At 38.7% G+C, this 15,695-nt stretch overlaps 1 protein-coding gene and 1 long non-coding RNA gene across 3 annotated transcripts in view; both read left to right on the top strand.

Moving 5' to 3' along the window:
- Positions 1-11,755, top strand: part of LOC139450825 (cilia- and flagella-associated protein 337-like) — a 70,393-nt gene extending 58,638 nt beyond the window's left edge. Inside the window, exons 18-27 of the mRNA XM_071232661.1 lie at positions 3,560-3,639; positions 4,217-4,271; positions 4,703-4,814; positions 5,170-5,332; positions 7,021-7,172; positions 7,771-7,915; positions 8,259-8,387; positions 9,041-9,222; positions 9,708-9,826; positions 11,289-11,755. Coding sequence (XP_071088762.1) covers positions 3,560-3,639; positions 4,217-4,271; positions 4,703-4,814; positions 5,170-5,332; positions 7,021-7,172; positions 7,771-7,915; positions 8,259-8,387; positions 9,041-9,222; positions 9,708-9,826; positions 11,289-11,448 — 1,297 coding nt within the window. The 3' untranslated portion in view covers positions 11,449-11,755. The remainder of the gene's footprint in view (positions 1-3,559; positions 3,640-4,216; positions 4,272-4,702; positions 4,815-5,169; positions 5,333-7,020; positions 7,173-7,770; positions 7,916-8,258; positions 8,388-9,040; positions 9,223-9,707; positions 9,827-11,288) is intronic.
- LOC139450053 (uncharacterized) lies at positions 392-3,494 on the top strand. Of its 2 annotated transcripts, none has more exons than XR_011652212.1 (4): positions 392-554; positions 806-985; positions 1,490-1,580; positions 2,083-3,494. It is a non-coding gene; the product is annotated as an uncharacterized lncRNA (long non-coding RNA). The 2 variants fall into 2 exon arrangements; XR_011652213.1 differs by having other exon boundaries at positions 392-558.
- Positions 11,756-15,695: the final 3,940 nt, after the last annotated feature.

Raw genomic sequence — 15,695 nt, 5'->3', positions numbered from 1 at the left:
GACCCCCGATCCAAACCAATTCTCACTTAGATATTAAACTTAGTTTTAGCATTCGCTGAAAGAGAAATCTTTTTTCAAGCTCAATTTATAAATCGTAAATTTATGTTCTAATTTGGAACCTCAAACTGATCTAATTTGGGACTATTTATGAAAAATAATAGGCGCAGATGTAATTTTGTAATATTGCGCAGGCCTTTCAGATTTCATGTTTCGATCACATCGTGGTTCTCCGTAAAATTTACGGAGAGCACGGATGTGGGACTGAGATAAAAAAAGTATTTCTTCAAAACAAATTATGTATCTGGTCACTGAAATGTGAAATATGATCGCAGACTGTAGCTATAAGTTTATAAAATTATTGAATTAATAGATAACAAATTATATATTTGTATTATGTTAAACTCTATTTATCTTAAGTTGTATTTGAAATTAAAACTTAGTTTTTTTTACAAACAAATGTCCATTGTTGTATGGTAATTAGTACGGAAATCGCCGCCATTTTGTAACCTGCTGTTTTATAACGAGGATGTTGGTTGATATTTTTTTAAGAACTCGTAAGTAAGGGAAACTCATGTTTTGTAACGTTTGTTTGGAATAGATATATGTTCCCAGTAAATGTTGTGGACTTATCGTTTTCCCCGTCGACATGCTCCATCGCCATCGCGGTATAGATCCTGAATTACGTTTTGGACTGGCACCAGGTTGTTGAAATTTTGGCAAAGTTTCCTGTGTCAACTTTGTTTTGTGACCAGCAATACCCGCCTTTTAGTTTTAGGTTATTAATGAATGCAACTTGATTTTTCAGCCCCCTTCCTTGTGGTGATTTTTGGAGACAAAAAAGGAACGATACTTCATAGGAAGACGTGAACTCCTGCTGATGTGCCTGTTTCATGAGAAGGGATCAAGGAAAAGAAGCCAGTTGCTGCCTGGTGGCCAGCAACTTGGTGTTTTTACGATGCTACCGACACCGATGTGGTACTCGAAGGTCAGCATCTTTGTTAAGTGTCAGGTAAATTTCATTTCAGGTTAATGGAACTGTAACTAAATAAGTTATGAAACTAAAGGTTTAATTTTTATAATTTAATATCAGAATCATAGTAAGGAATCAATAGGTTTTACAATCTAAATATCCTTCCTGTGTTTAACTTTTGAGCCAATATGAGTACTTGTAAATGTCAAAACCATTTTTTACATTTTTCTAGAACACAATGACATTTGAATGTGTAATGCTTTGGTCAACTTACATGGACATATCAATATTAAGTTAATATCTAATCACAAGATGTTAACTAATTGACATCATTTAAAATCTAGTTTTGGTACAAGTGGTAAGTTTTGTAACTTTCAAGTCATCATACATTTGGACTGGAACCATTTCACCTGAGTGCAATTTTAATGCTCTTATCTTGTTTGCAATTTATTTTTACTGTATCATGAATTATGAAGCTTTGATTTATCATCCAGTGTAACATGTAATTTTTTTCATCAGTTCTGAAACCGGCAAAGAAAAAACAACTGGAACTTTGTGGTGAGCAAGAAGATCTGCACGCTTAGGAATGCCTTCAAATGAATGAGCCATGGTTTGTTTCTTTGACCATAACATCAGTAATTTTGTAGCCCCCAAAAAGTAATTTTTGTAATAGTTTTTAATGATTCTCCTTGACGTCTGGGGGCGGTCGGGTAGCCTAGTGGTTAAAGTGTTCGCTCGTCACGCCGAAGACCCGGGTTCGATTCCCAACATGGGTACAATGTGTGAAGCTCATATCTGGTGTCCCCCACCATGATATTGCTGGAATATTGCTAAAAGCTTCGTAAAACCATACTCACTCACTCACTCCTTGACGTCTGACATAAAGTAATTAGTTTATGGCACTGATTGGGGCTGTCCGGTAGCCTAGTGGTTAAAGATGGTTCGTCACGCCAAAGACCCGGGTTCAATTCCTGACATGGGTACATTGTGTGAAGCCCATTTCTGGTGTCCCCCGCCGTGATATTGCTGGAACATTGCTCAAAAGCGGCGTAAAACCATACTCACTCACTCATTATGTCACTGATATACAATAACATTTGATCCCATTTCAGCCTCTTGAAGGACAGCTTCCATGACGACCCCTGCCAGGACGAGGATGACTTCCACTTTCATATGATGACTTCCACTTTCATATGATGACTTCCACTTTCATATGATGGCTACCATATAATGACATCTTCTGTTGATGATGTCCACCTCTGTCTACTTGTTATTGCTGTTATTACTCCAAATAAAGAGAATACTATACAACTTCGTTATCTCATTTTTGACAGTACAGGTTTGGCAAGGATGTTTCACAGACACTTCTGGGATGCTGTTGAAAGACTAGATTATGATGTAAGCACATCTTTTGTATTACTGAAAATGATGGAAAGGTAAAATGTCTCTGAAACATCTTTGTTATGGAGACTTCCTTAGAACTTTGCCGGGATGGTTTAAAGCATGTTAAATTACCCATGACAGGTTTGTGAAGACACTTCAGAGACTTCCTTGCAAGTGTTGCGGGGATGCTTCAGAAGCATCTTTGATTGCATAACACAAGTTTGTGGGGACTTACCAGGGACTTCCTCAGAAGGTTTCCCGGGATGGTTCAAAGCATATTTAATTACCCCTGATAGGTTTGCGAAGATGCTTCGGAGACTTCCTTGCAAGTTTTGCTGGGATGCTTCAGAAACATCTTTGATTACCTAATAATAGTTTGTGGAGACTATTCGGGGACTTCCTAAGAAGGTTTCCCGGGATGGTTCAAAGCATATTTAATTACCCCTGATAGGTTTGCAAAGATGCTTCGGAGACTTCCTTGCAAGTTTTGCTGGGATGCTTCAGAAACATCTTTGATTACCTAATAATAGTTTGTGGAGACTATTCGGGGACTTCCTAAGAAGGTTTCCCGGGATGGTTCAAAGCATATTTAATTACCCCTGATAGGTTTGCGAAGATGCTTCGGAGACTTCCTTGCAAGTTTTGCTGGGATGCTTCAGAAACATCTTTGATTACCTAATAATAGTTTGTGGAGACTATTCGGGGACTTTCTTAGAAGGTTTCCCGGGATGGTTCAAAGCATATTTAATTACCCCTGATAGGTTTGAGAAGACGCTTCGGAGACTTCCTTGCAAGTGTTGTGGGGATGCATTAGAAACATCTTTGATTATGTCACACACGTTTGTGGAGAATAATCAGGGACTTCCTAAGTGGGTTTGCCGAGATGGTTCAAAGCATATTTAATTAGCCATATAAGGTTAATTCTGAGGAAGTATCGGAGACTACTTCAGTAGGTACTGTGAGGAAGTCTTGGATACTTCTCAGCAAGCTGCAAGTTGGAGTAGTTTGCCGAGATGGTGTGGAGACATTTGCCGGGAATATCTAGAGACTTCCTTAAGACCCTGTGGAGAAGGTAAAAATGTGCCTTGCGGGGAATGATTAAGGCGGTCTCGGATGCATCTTTTCTGGCCTTTTTTTTTTGTAAGGGTATAAGTATGACATGATATATAATTAAATGGCCTCATTCTGACTTCCTTCTGTGTGCAGGTTGATCACTGGTGGCCGAGATGGAATTCTGAGAATCTGGAACTACAACAATGGGCATTGTCTAAGAGTGCTGGAAAAGGGTGAGATATTCATGTTGTTGTTTTGTCATTTCATGGAATGAAATGGTATCTTTAGAAGACATTATTTTACAATACAGCATACAGCTTGATGTATTGTTTCAGTAATTTGTTCATAATTTCCCATTAATCCCATTACAAGAGCCCATTTCTGGTGTCCCCCGCCGTGATATTGCTGGAATATTGCTAAAAGCGGCGTAAAACCATACTCATCATCATCCATCCATTACAAGAACCAAAACCTGGCTCTCCACCAGCACACCGATCAGAGTTACCTCCCCTTGACCCATCATTTTCTTTCTCACTGAGCTTCCATGACAGGTTTGCAAAACTGATTCATAATCATCGGACTCTTTTAATTGTACAATGTTTGGATACTAAAATAATTAATATTCACGTTTTAATAAATGAGATAATTTAATTTTGCAAAAAGTGGATTTGCAGGCAGTTATCTCCCTTGATGTACCCATAGTTTCATCTTTTTTGTTGACTTGTGTACCTTTATATATAGCTGTAAAATAATTGTATATGTTGGATATTTTCTGTCCTCATATATATGTTTCTCCCTTCTCAATTTCAGAGGAAGAAAATGAAGAAATTTGTGATGTCACATATGTAGAGATGAATAAAAATAGGTATGTGTCTATTCGTGCACCGTGGTGTTCAGTGTCAACTTCAGCTTACCGGTATGTGAAAGAAACTAATATGTGTATGGCATTGAATACTGACATGTTACTCCCTCATGGATGAATGTGATTGAATCAAATCTGAAAACAAATATGTTGTTCCTGATCTTTAGAAATAGTAGCTATAAAAATAGATCATGAGATCATCTTGCCTAGCTTGGGTACATCAGAAGGCTAGCCTAGTGGTAAAGTGTTTACTTGTGACACCAAAGATACAGGTTTGATTCCCAACATGAATAATGTTTGATGGCCAATTGTAGATGGCCCGTATCTTGAAATGGTTTGACTATTGCTAAAAGAAGGGTAAAAAGAATGTTAACTCTTGTATCCCCTCTTCCCCAGTAACAGTGATGTAATACACAAGTAACTTTGTGTTCCAGATATGTAGTTTCTGTTGGCTGGGACCGCCGCATCAACATCTACTACGACTCCCTGTCCGACAGCAACATCCACCACGTACAACACCCTCTAGAATACTGGAATGATGACCTGGTAGGTAGCTGATCTCAGGCTCCTGACTACAGCAGTAGACAACATATATACACTAACTCTGTTGCCAGGGGCTAGACCTGACTAGTGGCGGATATTCAGCTCTAAGTTGGCAGCAATTGTCAGTAATTTATCATTTTTTCAATTCATGCTGTTATGTTTATTACTAATGTTATGACTTTGGTGACTTGTGTTTCACTAATAACTGGACCAACATGAAGTCAAGGGCTTTAATGCTTAGTTTAACATTATTGCATTTTGGAACCTCTGTCACAGATTGTTTTTGTGGTCTGGTGTAAATAGCATATAATTTCTAACCCTGATCAAGTTTATTATAACTGTGAAATCTGTTCCCCAGAAAAACGGGCACAAGGAGGACATCCTGACCGTGGCTCAATGTCCCCCGAACCTGCTGGCGACAGCCAGCTATGATGGGGAGGTGATTGTGTGGAACATGGTGTCTGGACACATCTTCTGTCATCTCATTCCTCCCTCTCCACCAAACTACAAGGACCAGTCACGTACGTACACATCTACTGTCATCTCATACCTCCCTCTCCACCAAACTACAAGGACTAGTCTCATACATACACATCTTCTGTCACCTCTTACCACTCTCTCCACCAAACTAACAGTACTAGTCACATACAAACACATTGCATTTATTCATAAAACAAAAATGATCAGTTGTTCTTTACATTGTATTCACTGTATTAAGCACCAATAAGTGCCCAGACCAACTTCTAAACAATTCTGAATGTAGTTCTTACTAGCGCTTTTTACTAGGTCCAAATGATTTATGCGTGACAGTCTGCAGTTTTTTTGTGTATTTAATTTACATATTTTACAGAAAATCCAGCTTTGTAGAAGGGCCTGAATAAAACACCGGCAAGCTTTTTCCCAAGCGAAAACATTCTAAAGTTGGATGGAATAAGAAGTTGATTCCTTTAGTTATGAGACATCCCCTAGGGCTATTAACCAAACATACCCTAAACTTATAGTCATCCACAGTGGAACACACTCACAACAGCTAGCAGACCAGTGATTAGATTGCAGTCAAAAAACACTGTTCATATCAGTCAAAAAACACCATTACAGAATTTGAACTAGAAGAAAATGGTGGACAAGGGTAATTTCATGTCTGCCTTTCACTCGTGCCCTTATGTTCAAGAAATTGTGCCAATCCACCATTAAAAGCACTTTTTCACGGAAACAAACAGAGTGTTTCAGTTACTGGTGCTTCCACTTCCACTAGAAAAAGTACACATATTCATTGCAAATGGCTTTGTTTGAGAGAAATATGGCTTTCATTGTGATACTGTAAATCTTGAAATTAACGCGAGCGTGAATTAAATGCGAAAAATGCGAGTAGTCCGCATTTTTAAACATTGCATTTATATCAACAATAAGACATTTTGGATAGCAAAAATACCAACTTAGACATACGCTGATGTATTCCACACCACTGTTTATTTAGCGGGATTTGTATATAAAGTATATTAACAATGTCATTCAAATACTAATTACGTCCTGTGAATTATCACTGTTGGGGTCAAGGCAAGAGGTCTAGTCACTTATGTCATCACTGATCACACCTGCAAGTCCAGACAGACGCCACCCTTTGTTCTTTGTGACTGCGCCAAAGGCTGACACGAGCCAGCGCGCATGTATTGTTTTTGCGGAAGTACTTTACTCAGCGCTAATAAGCGGTGCTATTTGGTGTGTGATTGGATTAATGTAAGGATTCTAAACCTGACTGAGGACATCTTTAGATAGAAATCCACTGATGCTTGAGAGGAGGGGTTGTCGCATTCATATTGAGTCGCATTTTTGGCTAGGGTCCTGTGGTCGCATTCTTTTGGAGACGCATTAATTTCATGAATGACAGTATATCTTTTTTGTTTTTACTTCTCATAGTGAAATTCCTCACGCACTATGAATGGTAATAGACCAGTTTTTCTTCATTTCACTCCGTCAGATTGGAAGGCCTGCTCATGATAATGGTAAGAGACAACTGATACAGGGATTGGGTTGTCTGACTGTGATGTGTCTGATTGCAAGCCGTCTTAGCCGTTTTGCTCATGCCTTCAGTCACTGGTTTGCCTGGTACAGGCTTTAGGATTGACTGATGTGCCTGGACTATTGCTGACCGGTGTTAGACAACTTTTACTTCCTCATTCACTTTATGTTTTGTATCCCTTGTGTTTAGTGGACGGGGACTTGAGCATCAACAAGCTGGTGTTCCTCCAGACCAGGGCCTACAAGAAAGATGCCGGGTCACTTGTGTCTAGTGGACCTCGCGCCCACATCCATATCTGGAATGTCTTCCAGGGGGGCAAACTCATGGCACAGTTCCCTGGGGTAAGTGGCACTTTCTGTGGTGGATCTGGGGAGTAGGTGGACAGGTGGCACAGTTCCCTGGGGTAAGTGGCACTGACATGGGTGGATCTGGGGAGTAGGTGGACACATGGCCTAGTTCAATAAGTGTCCACCTATATTTTGTGTGATTATTGTTCCTCAATCAGCAATATTCCAGCAATGTGATAGCGGCCTATAAAGACTGGACCAGACAAACCAGTGATGCTCATGATGTCAATCACTGGATTGCCCGACCTGATTATTTACAGAACGCTGTCATAAAGCTGAGATATTGCTGAGTGTGTCACTGGGGTGAGCTTCAACTTCCTGGGTGGATCTAGGTGTAGGGATAGATTCCTGAAATGCTTTTGTGCAAAAGTTGTTTCAGGTTTTTGAGAGACAACAATATGGCTTTTTTATGCAGCCATATTTCCATTATGAAGTTAGTTTAATTTACCACCAACATGTATGTTTCAGTAGGTAAGAAACCTTTCATGTAGCAGAGATTGTGGAATAAAAATAATTTTAAGTAAATATGAACCATGACTGACACTTTGCCCATGTTGATGCTCGATGTATAAAACTCTTCTTTGTGTTACAGTCTAGAATGAAGGGAGCCATGGTCAGTACGATGATCGCCAACAAGGCCAACACCTTACTGTTCACGGGTGACAGCATGGGCTTCATCTATGCATGGGACATCAACAACTACTGTCATGACACACCTGCAGATGCACCGCCTGAGTGTGAGTGGAATACTGAATTATGGATTTATTTTTTTTTCATTGAAATAGAATCTGGTTTGGTAAAGTAAGATTACTGGATTTGAAACAGTATCAATAATCATCAATAATCAATAATCATTGAAGTTTGGTATGTTAGTGCTGGCATATGTTGAGATAGCAGCAGAAATAATTTTGCATATTTATTTCTTTTTTGTATCTTGTCACTAAATTTTAAATCAAGCATTTATGGGTATTGCATTCTTCAAAGTGATGGAACAATTGAGGATTGTATCATTGACTGTCACTTTGTACCAGTGAAAAATATTATTTTTGAGTTTTCCATATTCAAGTTTTTGAATTGCAGTGTTTAAGACCTGGCGAGGCCATGTGGAGAGTATCACAGACTTTGACTTGATGGAAGAGCGCAAGATCCTGTTGTCTACTTCAATGGACTGTACTGTGCGGATGTGGACCACTGAGGGGCATTATGTTGGTCAGTATCTCACTCCTTTGACATCTGGGCCCAGTTCCACTCAGCGATCTTCATGCTAAGGTGATCGCTATGGTCGCTTTGTGGAACAAGGCCCTGGTGTCACCTTATACCTGCAGCATTCTACCATGTCCCCTGGTGTCATCTAGTTCTTGCATCTCCCTAATTTTGACTGGGCAATGTGTGAAGTATGACTGTTTTGACTGGGCAATGTGTGAAGTATGACTGTTTTGACTGGGCAATGTGTGAAGTATGACTATTTTGACTGGGCAATGTGTGAAGTATGACTATTTTGACTGGGCAATGTGCGAAGTATGACTATTTTGACTGGGCAATGTGCGAAGTATGACTATTTTGACTGGGCAATGTGCGAAGTATGACTATTTTGACTGGGCAATGTGTGAAGTATGACTATTTTGACTGGGCAATGTGTGAAGCATGACTGTTTTGACTGGGCAATGTGCGAAGTATGACTATTTTGACTGGGCAATGTTCGAAGTATGGCTATTTTGACTGGGCAATGTGCGAAGTATGACTATTTTGAATGTGCAGTGTGTAAAGTCTTTCTATTTTGACTGGGCAATATGCGAAGTATGATTATGTTGAATATGCAGTATTGAACATATACATATATAGTAGCGCAATGTTATGTTCAGGAACGTTTGGTCAACCGGAGCCGTGGGACTTGTACAACCCTGCAACCTACCAGCACCCGATGGTTCCATACGATGTTCTGATTGACCCCATGAGTCTGCCATCCCATCCACTACTAGGGGAGAAACAGACGGCCCACCAGATCATACATGAAGACTCTACACATGGATCTGATGATGAGAAGGTTAGCTACTGGAGCAGTACAAATTGGTGGGGCAGCCGTGTGGTTAAAGTGTTGGGTCATCAAGCCAAAGATCGGCCACTTCGTTTATCTGCTTTGCCCACCTAAATCTATTGGGGATATCTCACTGGACACTTCCCTCCAAAAAATAATGCCGTCCAATACGTCATCAAGTTGCGAACGCATGTTCATATCTCCAGCAATGAATGAACTATGTTTTATCGTGAAATAATCCCTGCTTTGTTCTTCATTGTTCTTTGCAATTTACTGTGCAGCTATCTTATTTCCTGCATGTGTAAGCAGAAGTGACAAAAAACATTTCCATGTTTCTCTGTTAGCAGAGTTTATTGTACGATTCATAATTTTCATGAGAATGTGTTAATAAATCTCTCTCTCTCTCTCTCTCTCTCTCTCTCTCTCTCTCTCTCTCTCTCTCTCTCTCTCTCTCTCTTCTGCATTACGTGAAAGCATACTGTGCTGTGTTTCAGCCTCGAAGGACTCCATCTCCGCCACCCCCTGTGTTCGGCAAGTCCACATTCTATGTAGATGACAAGACAATCGCAGAACAACTCAAGGAAAAGCCATTTGAGAAGGGAAAAGGCAAAAGGTGAGCCAAACAAGCATTTAATTTGTTCATAAGAAGTGCAAGTTTACCCAGGAGTCTTCCGACAGTGATTCCTTAGAACTTAAACAAAGCTATGATAGCAAATGAGTCAAGGGTCTTTGTCATAATAGAATGGAGATATCAAGTACTTGAGGTGGTGAGATTTTTTCATGACAGATATTTGTCATTTTTATGCACACCAGAAAGTACACAGTGTTTTGTATCCATAATACATGTGGGACAGGGATTTATCCAGGATTCCTAACTGAGTGTCCTTGGCAGGCAATTTGGAAAAAAGTGTTCTTTTTCTCAAATTGGTCATTGAAATACAAATCACTTCTACTAAGCCATAACTTTGGTAATGACTAACTACCTGTATATGGTATGAACTGGGGAAATTTTATTTCTTATTTGAGAATTTTTACTGACATTTGCTGCTGATATTGGGCTGAATATCAGCCCCTGAGCAGGTTTAGATAAATACCCGTGTGATCATGTGATGTAAATAATTGCTCAGAATTTTGGCCGAATTATCTTTATTCAGATTTTGGCCTGATTGTGTTTAGCAAGGTTGTAGCATCGCAAGAAACTAGACATGCTAGAATGTCCAGTTCCTTAATGAGTCCTGTTGTGATGCAAGACTTTGTCATAGCCGTTGACTCTGGACAGGCTTCATTATTTACAGACTGCTGGATTATTGCTGGAATTTTGCTGAAAGCATCATTGAACTCCATTCCTTTGAATGAACCATGAAAACAAAATGTTAACCAATTGCTCATATCATCTGTGAGGATAAATATGTGCCCAGTACCCCATACTTGTCATTAGTGAGTGGGGGCGGTCGGGTAGCCTAGTGGTTAAAGCGTTCGCTCGTCACGCAGAAGATCCAGGTTCGATTCCCGACAAGGGTACAATGTGTGAAGCCCATTTGTGGTGTCCCCCTCCATGATATTGCTGGAATATTGCTAAAAGGGGCGTAAAACCATACTCACTCATGAGTGAGTGAGTGAGTGAGTTAAGATTACCATTGTGTCAGTATTATCTCCACCATATGGCAAATATCATACGAACTAACTAATGAGGATTGACAATGTCTTCTTGCCTTGCTGTAGCCCATGTTTGTTGAAATAGTTTACTTATACTAGTCAAAGTTAAGGACCACATTATTCTTTTAATCTGTCAGTGTAATCAGAAGTTAGGGACCACACGATCCTTGTTGGATTAACTATAGTTATATAAATAGGGGAGTCCTTAACTTCTTTTGAGTAGTATCATCGGCATCATGTGTTAAGGCTGCAGTAATTTGGCTGATTTTGTGACATCATAACCCAATGGCCTGGCTCAGATTTGATTATTTACAGGCCATCACAGTATGGCAGAATATTCTTTGCTGTTCCGTACGACAATGATGGTAAGATCTCATTTATTGTATTCTTTAACCTGAGATTCTGACCACACTATTTAGATTGCGCCATGAGAAGCTGAAACCGGTGAGAATTGATCGTGGCGGCCCCAGTGAGTACCAGATGTTACGAACCTACAACCTGGTGGACACTCCCCAGCCCACCCCCCCATCTCTGCACTACAACAAGGACGACCCATTCGACTCACTCTTCATTGACTGATCCTGCAGACCGTATCAAACTGTCTGTGTTGGGAGGTTATCTGCAATATCACCTAAACATAACTGTAACGAAACTGTCTCACTTTACTGTTTGAAGGAAAACTTTGTATCTGATATATAGTGAACAAAGAAAGTAAGGATCGTGACTATTTCGGGGGATATTTTCCTTGTGAAGACATGCACAATTTCATGAAAATATCCCCTAAAATAGTCAGGATCCCTAACTTAATTTGTTCATTATATTTGAACTGAAAATGTTTTGAGTGCAAATATTTTTGTTACTTTGAAATAACTAATGCACATGTCATATATCGACATTACTGTGAAATTCACAGAACAAGTTCAGATTTTTTACATGAACTTTTATATGTTTCTATAACAACTAATCTGGCAATCATGGTAATTTCTGAAAATTTTATATAAATTCTTTTGTTAAAAAATAATCTACCCAAAGAGTTCAATGTTACATTTTAGACATTGCAAACCAAGTGGTACCATAAAACAAAGAATGTATTTATTCATTTTTTCACATTAAAATCTACGTTCACAAGTCTAAATTTGAGAAATGATTCTCATGAACATACAATGAATTAGCAAATATTATTATTTATTTGTCATTAATTAATGCGGCATATTCTTCCTTTCCTAAATAACTACCTTAATTTATGAAATTTCAGTGTGAATTAAAAATGTCTTTTTGATTTTTTTAATTCCCACCCAAATGATCATTTTGTGAGAATTATTCAACTGACCATGAAAAAGGACCAATTTTGTGAATGACTCATATGCATTATTCTAATTATCATAAATTATTTTAAATATGAACCCCTCCAATATCAAAATCGTTTTTGATCATGTGCTATATCTTTGTTTGTGTCTTTATCTGTTGAAATGCTGAGTGTGATTGCTGCTTCATGCTCCATGTTAAGTAATTGCTTGTGAGTGAGTGAGTGAGTGTATTTAACATGAGCTGTTTGATCTGGTGGTGTGTGATGTGAGCTTACAAAACGGGTTTGTTTCTATATGATTGTTACCATATATTTGTTGCCATATTCATTGTGTTACATTGTTGTGACTTGTGTGATTTATCAATGAGTGATACAAGCCGTTCAAGTCTATATCAGTATTGTTAATTTACAATCGTAAAATGAATTATTGTCTCAATTGTGAAATCATTCATTTAATGTTGAGAAAAAGTTGTAAGTATGTACACTCTATGTCATGGTAAAAACAGATGCATTTGGTTCTCAGGCAATATCTTTTGAACATGCTTGTGGAATAGAGAATTTGAATAGATCTACATGTGCTTTCGAAAGTCAGAAGTTTTGTTACCTCCAAAAGCAAAGAAACTATTGCTATCACCCAGTTATGTTTCAATGAGTCTCTCAGAAACCAATAACATTCTTGAACCTTTTTACATATTAATCTTAATGTACATACTTGACACTTTTTATTGTCATTTTACTTAAACAAAATTGTCATCTTTAATATTACCTCCAAGAATACACTAAAAATCATGATAAAGTATATCTAACTTGTAATTCTTAAATTTGAATGAAATTTGTTTTCCTGTAGAAATATATAATCTGTCCAAAACAGGGTTATACTTATTTGGGTACAATGTTTCATTATGGCATGTTGTATTCTCCAATGGCTTTAATGTCGAAATATGATCTCATCTTCTCATGTGTACATATGCTTCGCTGTAATCATTCTGCTGTGATATTCATAATCACATTTATCTGTGATAGGAGTGATCATGTGTTTTATTTTATGCAAATCAGTATTTGGTTTTTTTTATCACAAATACACATTATTCACTCCGCAATCATGATATGTGAATTACTCCAAGAAAGTCAGCATTATATACGAAGGGGGTATCACGAATGGTCTTTTTGATATGCCCACTTATCTCTTTTTAGAAGGGATAAAGTTTTCCAGAAATATACTGGATGAATATTTTTGAGAAATCAACTCTGAGATACTGATGCTTTGTGATTTTTTCACTTTCAACATTTACTGAGAAGATCACTATTCTCTGTGTGTGTATACAGTTAAACCTTGTTATCTCAAACACCATTATCTTGAATATACCGATATCTCGAACCTGTTCTCCTGTCCTAACCGCCCTTCTATATACAAGTTCATGCCTCGTTATCTTGAATGTCCGGATATCTTGAAGTTACAACATGGTCCCGCTAGCTTCGATATAATGGGGTTTGACTGTATATGTATGCGCATGTATATAGTGCAGATATTCCCTCCAAATATTTAATGTCTTGTGTACATGAATACCTTTCTGTCAGACAGAAATATATCATGTCATGTTTCCATATTCTCTCACATGTTCCTGGAAAACAACTACATTGATCCTTGAATGTATCACATACAACCTTGCAAGTTGTTTCAGTTGCCACAATATACATGTATACAATGTGTTAAGGACTGCTCTGTGTTCTCATACTGGTATGCAGGATGCAATAAACATCTGTGTTTCTGATGTATACCCGCAGTTTGTTGTGTTATATAAGGTATTATGCATCGTTAGGTTCAAATATCCCACAGAAAATAGCAGATTATGGATGGCACCATGGCACTGTACCTCACCCTTCCCAGTCTGTAGGGGGCAGGGTGTCCCAATTGTCTAAGGCGCCGTGATTTGCTGTGCAGAGTTGCGTCCCTTTGGCACGCCAGAAACCTATGATTGTGGGTTCGAATCCCGGTTCGCCCCGATTATGTTTCTAGGTTTGTCAGCACCATACCCGTGATCGTTGGTTTCACCAAAGTGGTAAACATCTGAGACCTGCATCACTTCGGGCTTTCCTCCCACATTAAACTGACACACCATGACATAACTGGAATATTGTTAAAAGCGGCGTTAAACCCAACTCACTCACTCACTCCCAGTCTGTAGATTCATGAAGTTCCGGGTTAGAATAGGTCTTCAGCAACCCGTGCTTGCTGTAAAAAGAGACTTGCATGTAAGAGGCGACTAATGGGATCGGCAGGTCAGGCTCGCTGACTTGGCTGATCCATGTCATTGTGTCCAAGTTGCAAGGATCGATGCTCATGATGTCAATCACTGGATTGTCTGGTCAAGACTCGATTATTTACAGACCGCCGTCATTTAGCTGGAAAATTGCTGAGTGCGGCGTTAAACAACAAATAAAAAACAAAACAAACCAAGTCTGTAATACAACAATGCTGACAGTTCACATATTTGAGTTGAGGTTGTGTGTTCATGAAGAAGGAAAAGTTTGATGGTTGCAAGGGAATAGCTGCTGCCATCACATTACTGTATACCAAGCCCTTTTTTAAGGTGGAGGACAGACCTTTTACACAAATTCAGTGTCGTTAAATGTTGAAAGATTCTTAGACAATATTGCATATTTTTAGATTCTCTATGTTATTGTTATTCTTTTACAGAGTCAAAATATGCATGATGTGATTTTACACACCCAGGTACAAATCAGCAGTTTATCATTTCATTCGCTGGCAAGACATAATTAGATGGGATAAAGTATTCTAAAAATATATGATTATTTTTGTGAAATCAACTCTTTAGATACAGATGCACAGTGATTTGTGATTTTTTCACTTTCAACATTTACTGAGATGATCACTATTCTCTGTGTGAAGAGGAGTTATCCTCATTATCTCAAACACCGTTATCTTGAATATACCGATATCTCGAACCTGTTCTCTGGTCCCGACTGCATTACTGTGTATGTGTTCGCCGTGTTTCCATTCCTTTGGCTTGTTTGTCTACCCTATGTAAGGGCGGTAGGGTAGCCTAGTGCTTCAAGTGTTCGCTCGTCACACGTTCGATTCCCCACCTAGATTCAATGTGTGAAGCCAATTTCTGGTGTTCCAAGTCGTGATATAACTGGAATATTGCTAAAAGCAGCATACACCAATACTCACTCACTGTAAATATATAGAGGAGGCTTTGGCTAAATTGCATTGCATTATTGCTCTAACATATTATACTATCTTATTCATGGTATTCGTTACATTCTATCGCATTCAGACTGTATTCAAATGAGATAAATGTGCATGGTCCAATGACATTGCGAATATAGAATAAACTTTCACATTCACACGTTGTGACATCACAACGAATGAATATAGACACACGAGGCCAAGCACAGATACTGTGCTGACAAACCAAAAACCCTCTGAGGTTTTAATTATGAAACGGATCCTGGCAGTGAAGCAATACAAAGCATTGTGACTTCTCGGCCCCTG

The sequence above is a fragment of the Haliotis cracherodii genome, unplaced genomic scaffold (assembly GCF_022045235.1).
Source record: "Haliotis cracherodii isolate W230 unplaced genomic scaffold, xgHalCrac1.p SCAF_8, whole genome shotgun sequence".
NCBI lineage: Eukaryota > Metazoa > Mollusca > Gastropoda > Lepetellida > Haliotidae > Haliotis > Haliotis cracherodii.
Note: the sequence above shows the minus strand (reverse complement) of the source record. Positions and strands in the feature narration are given on the sequence as shown.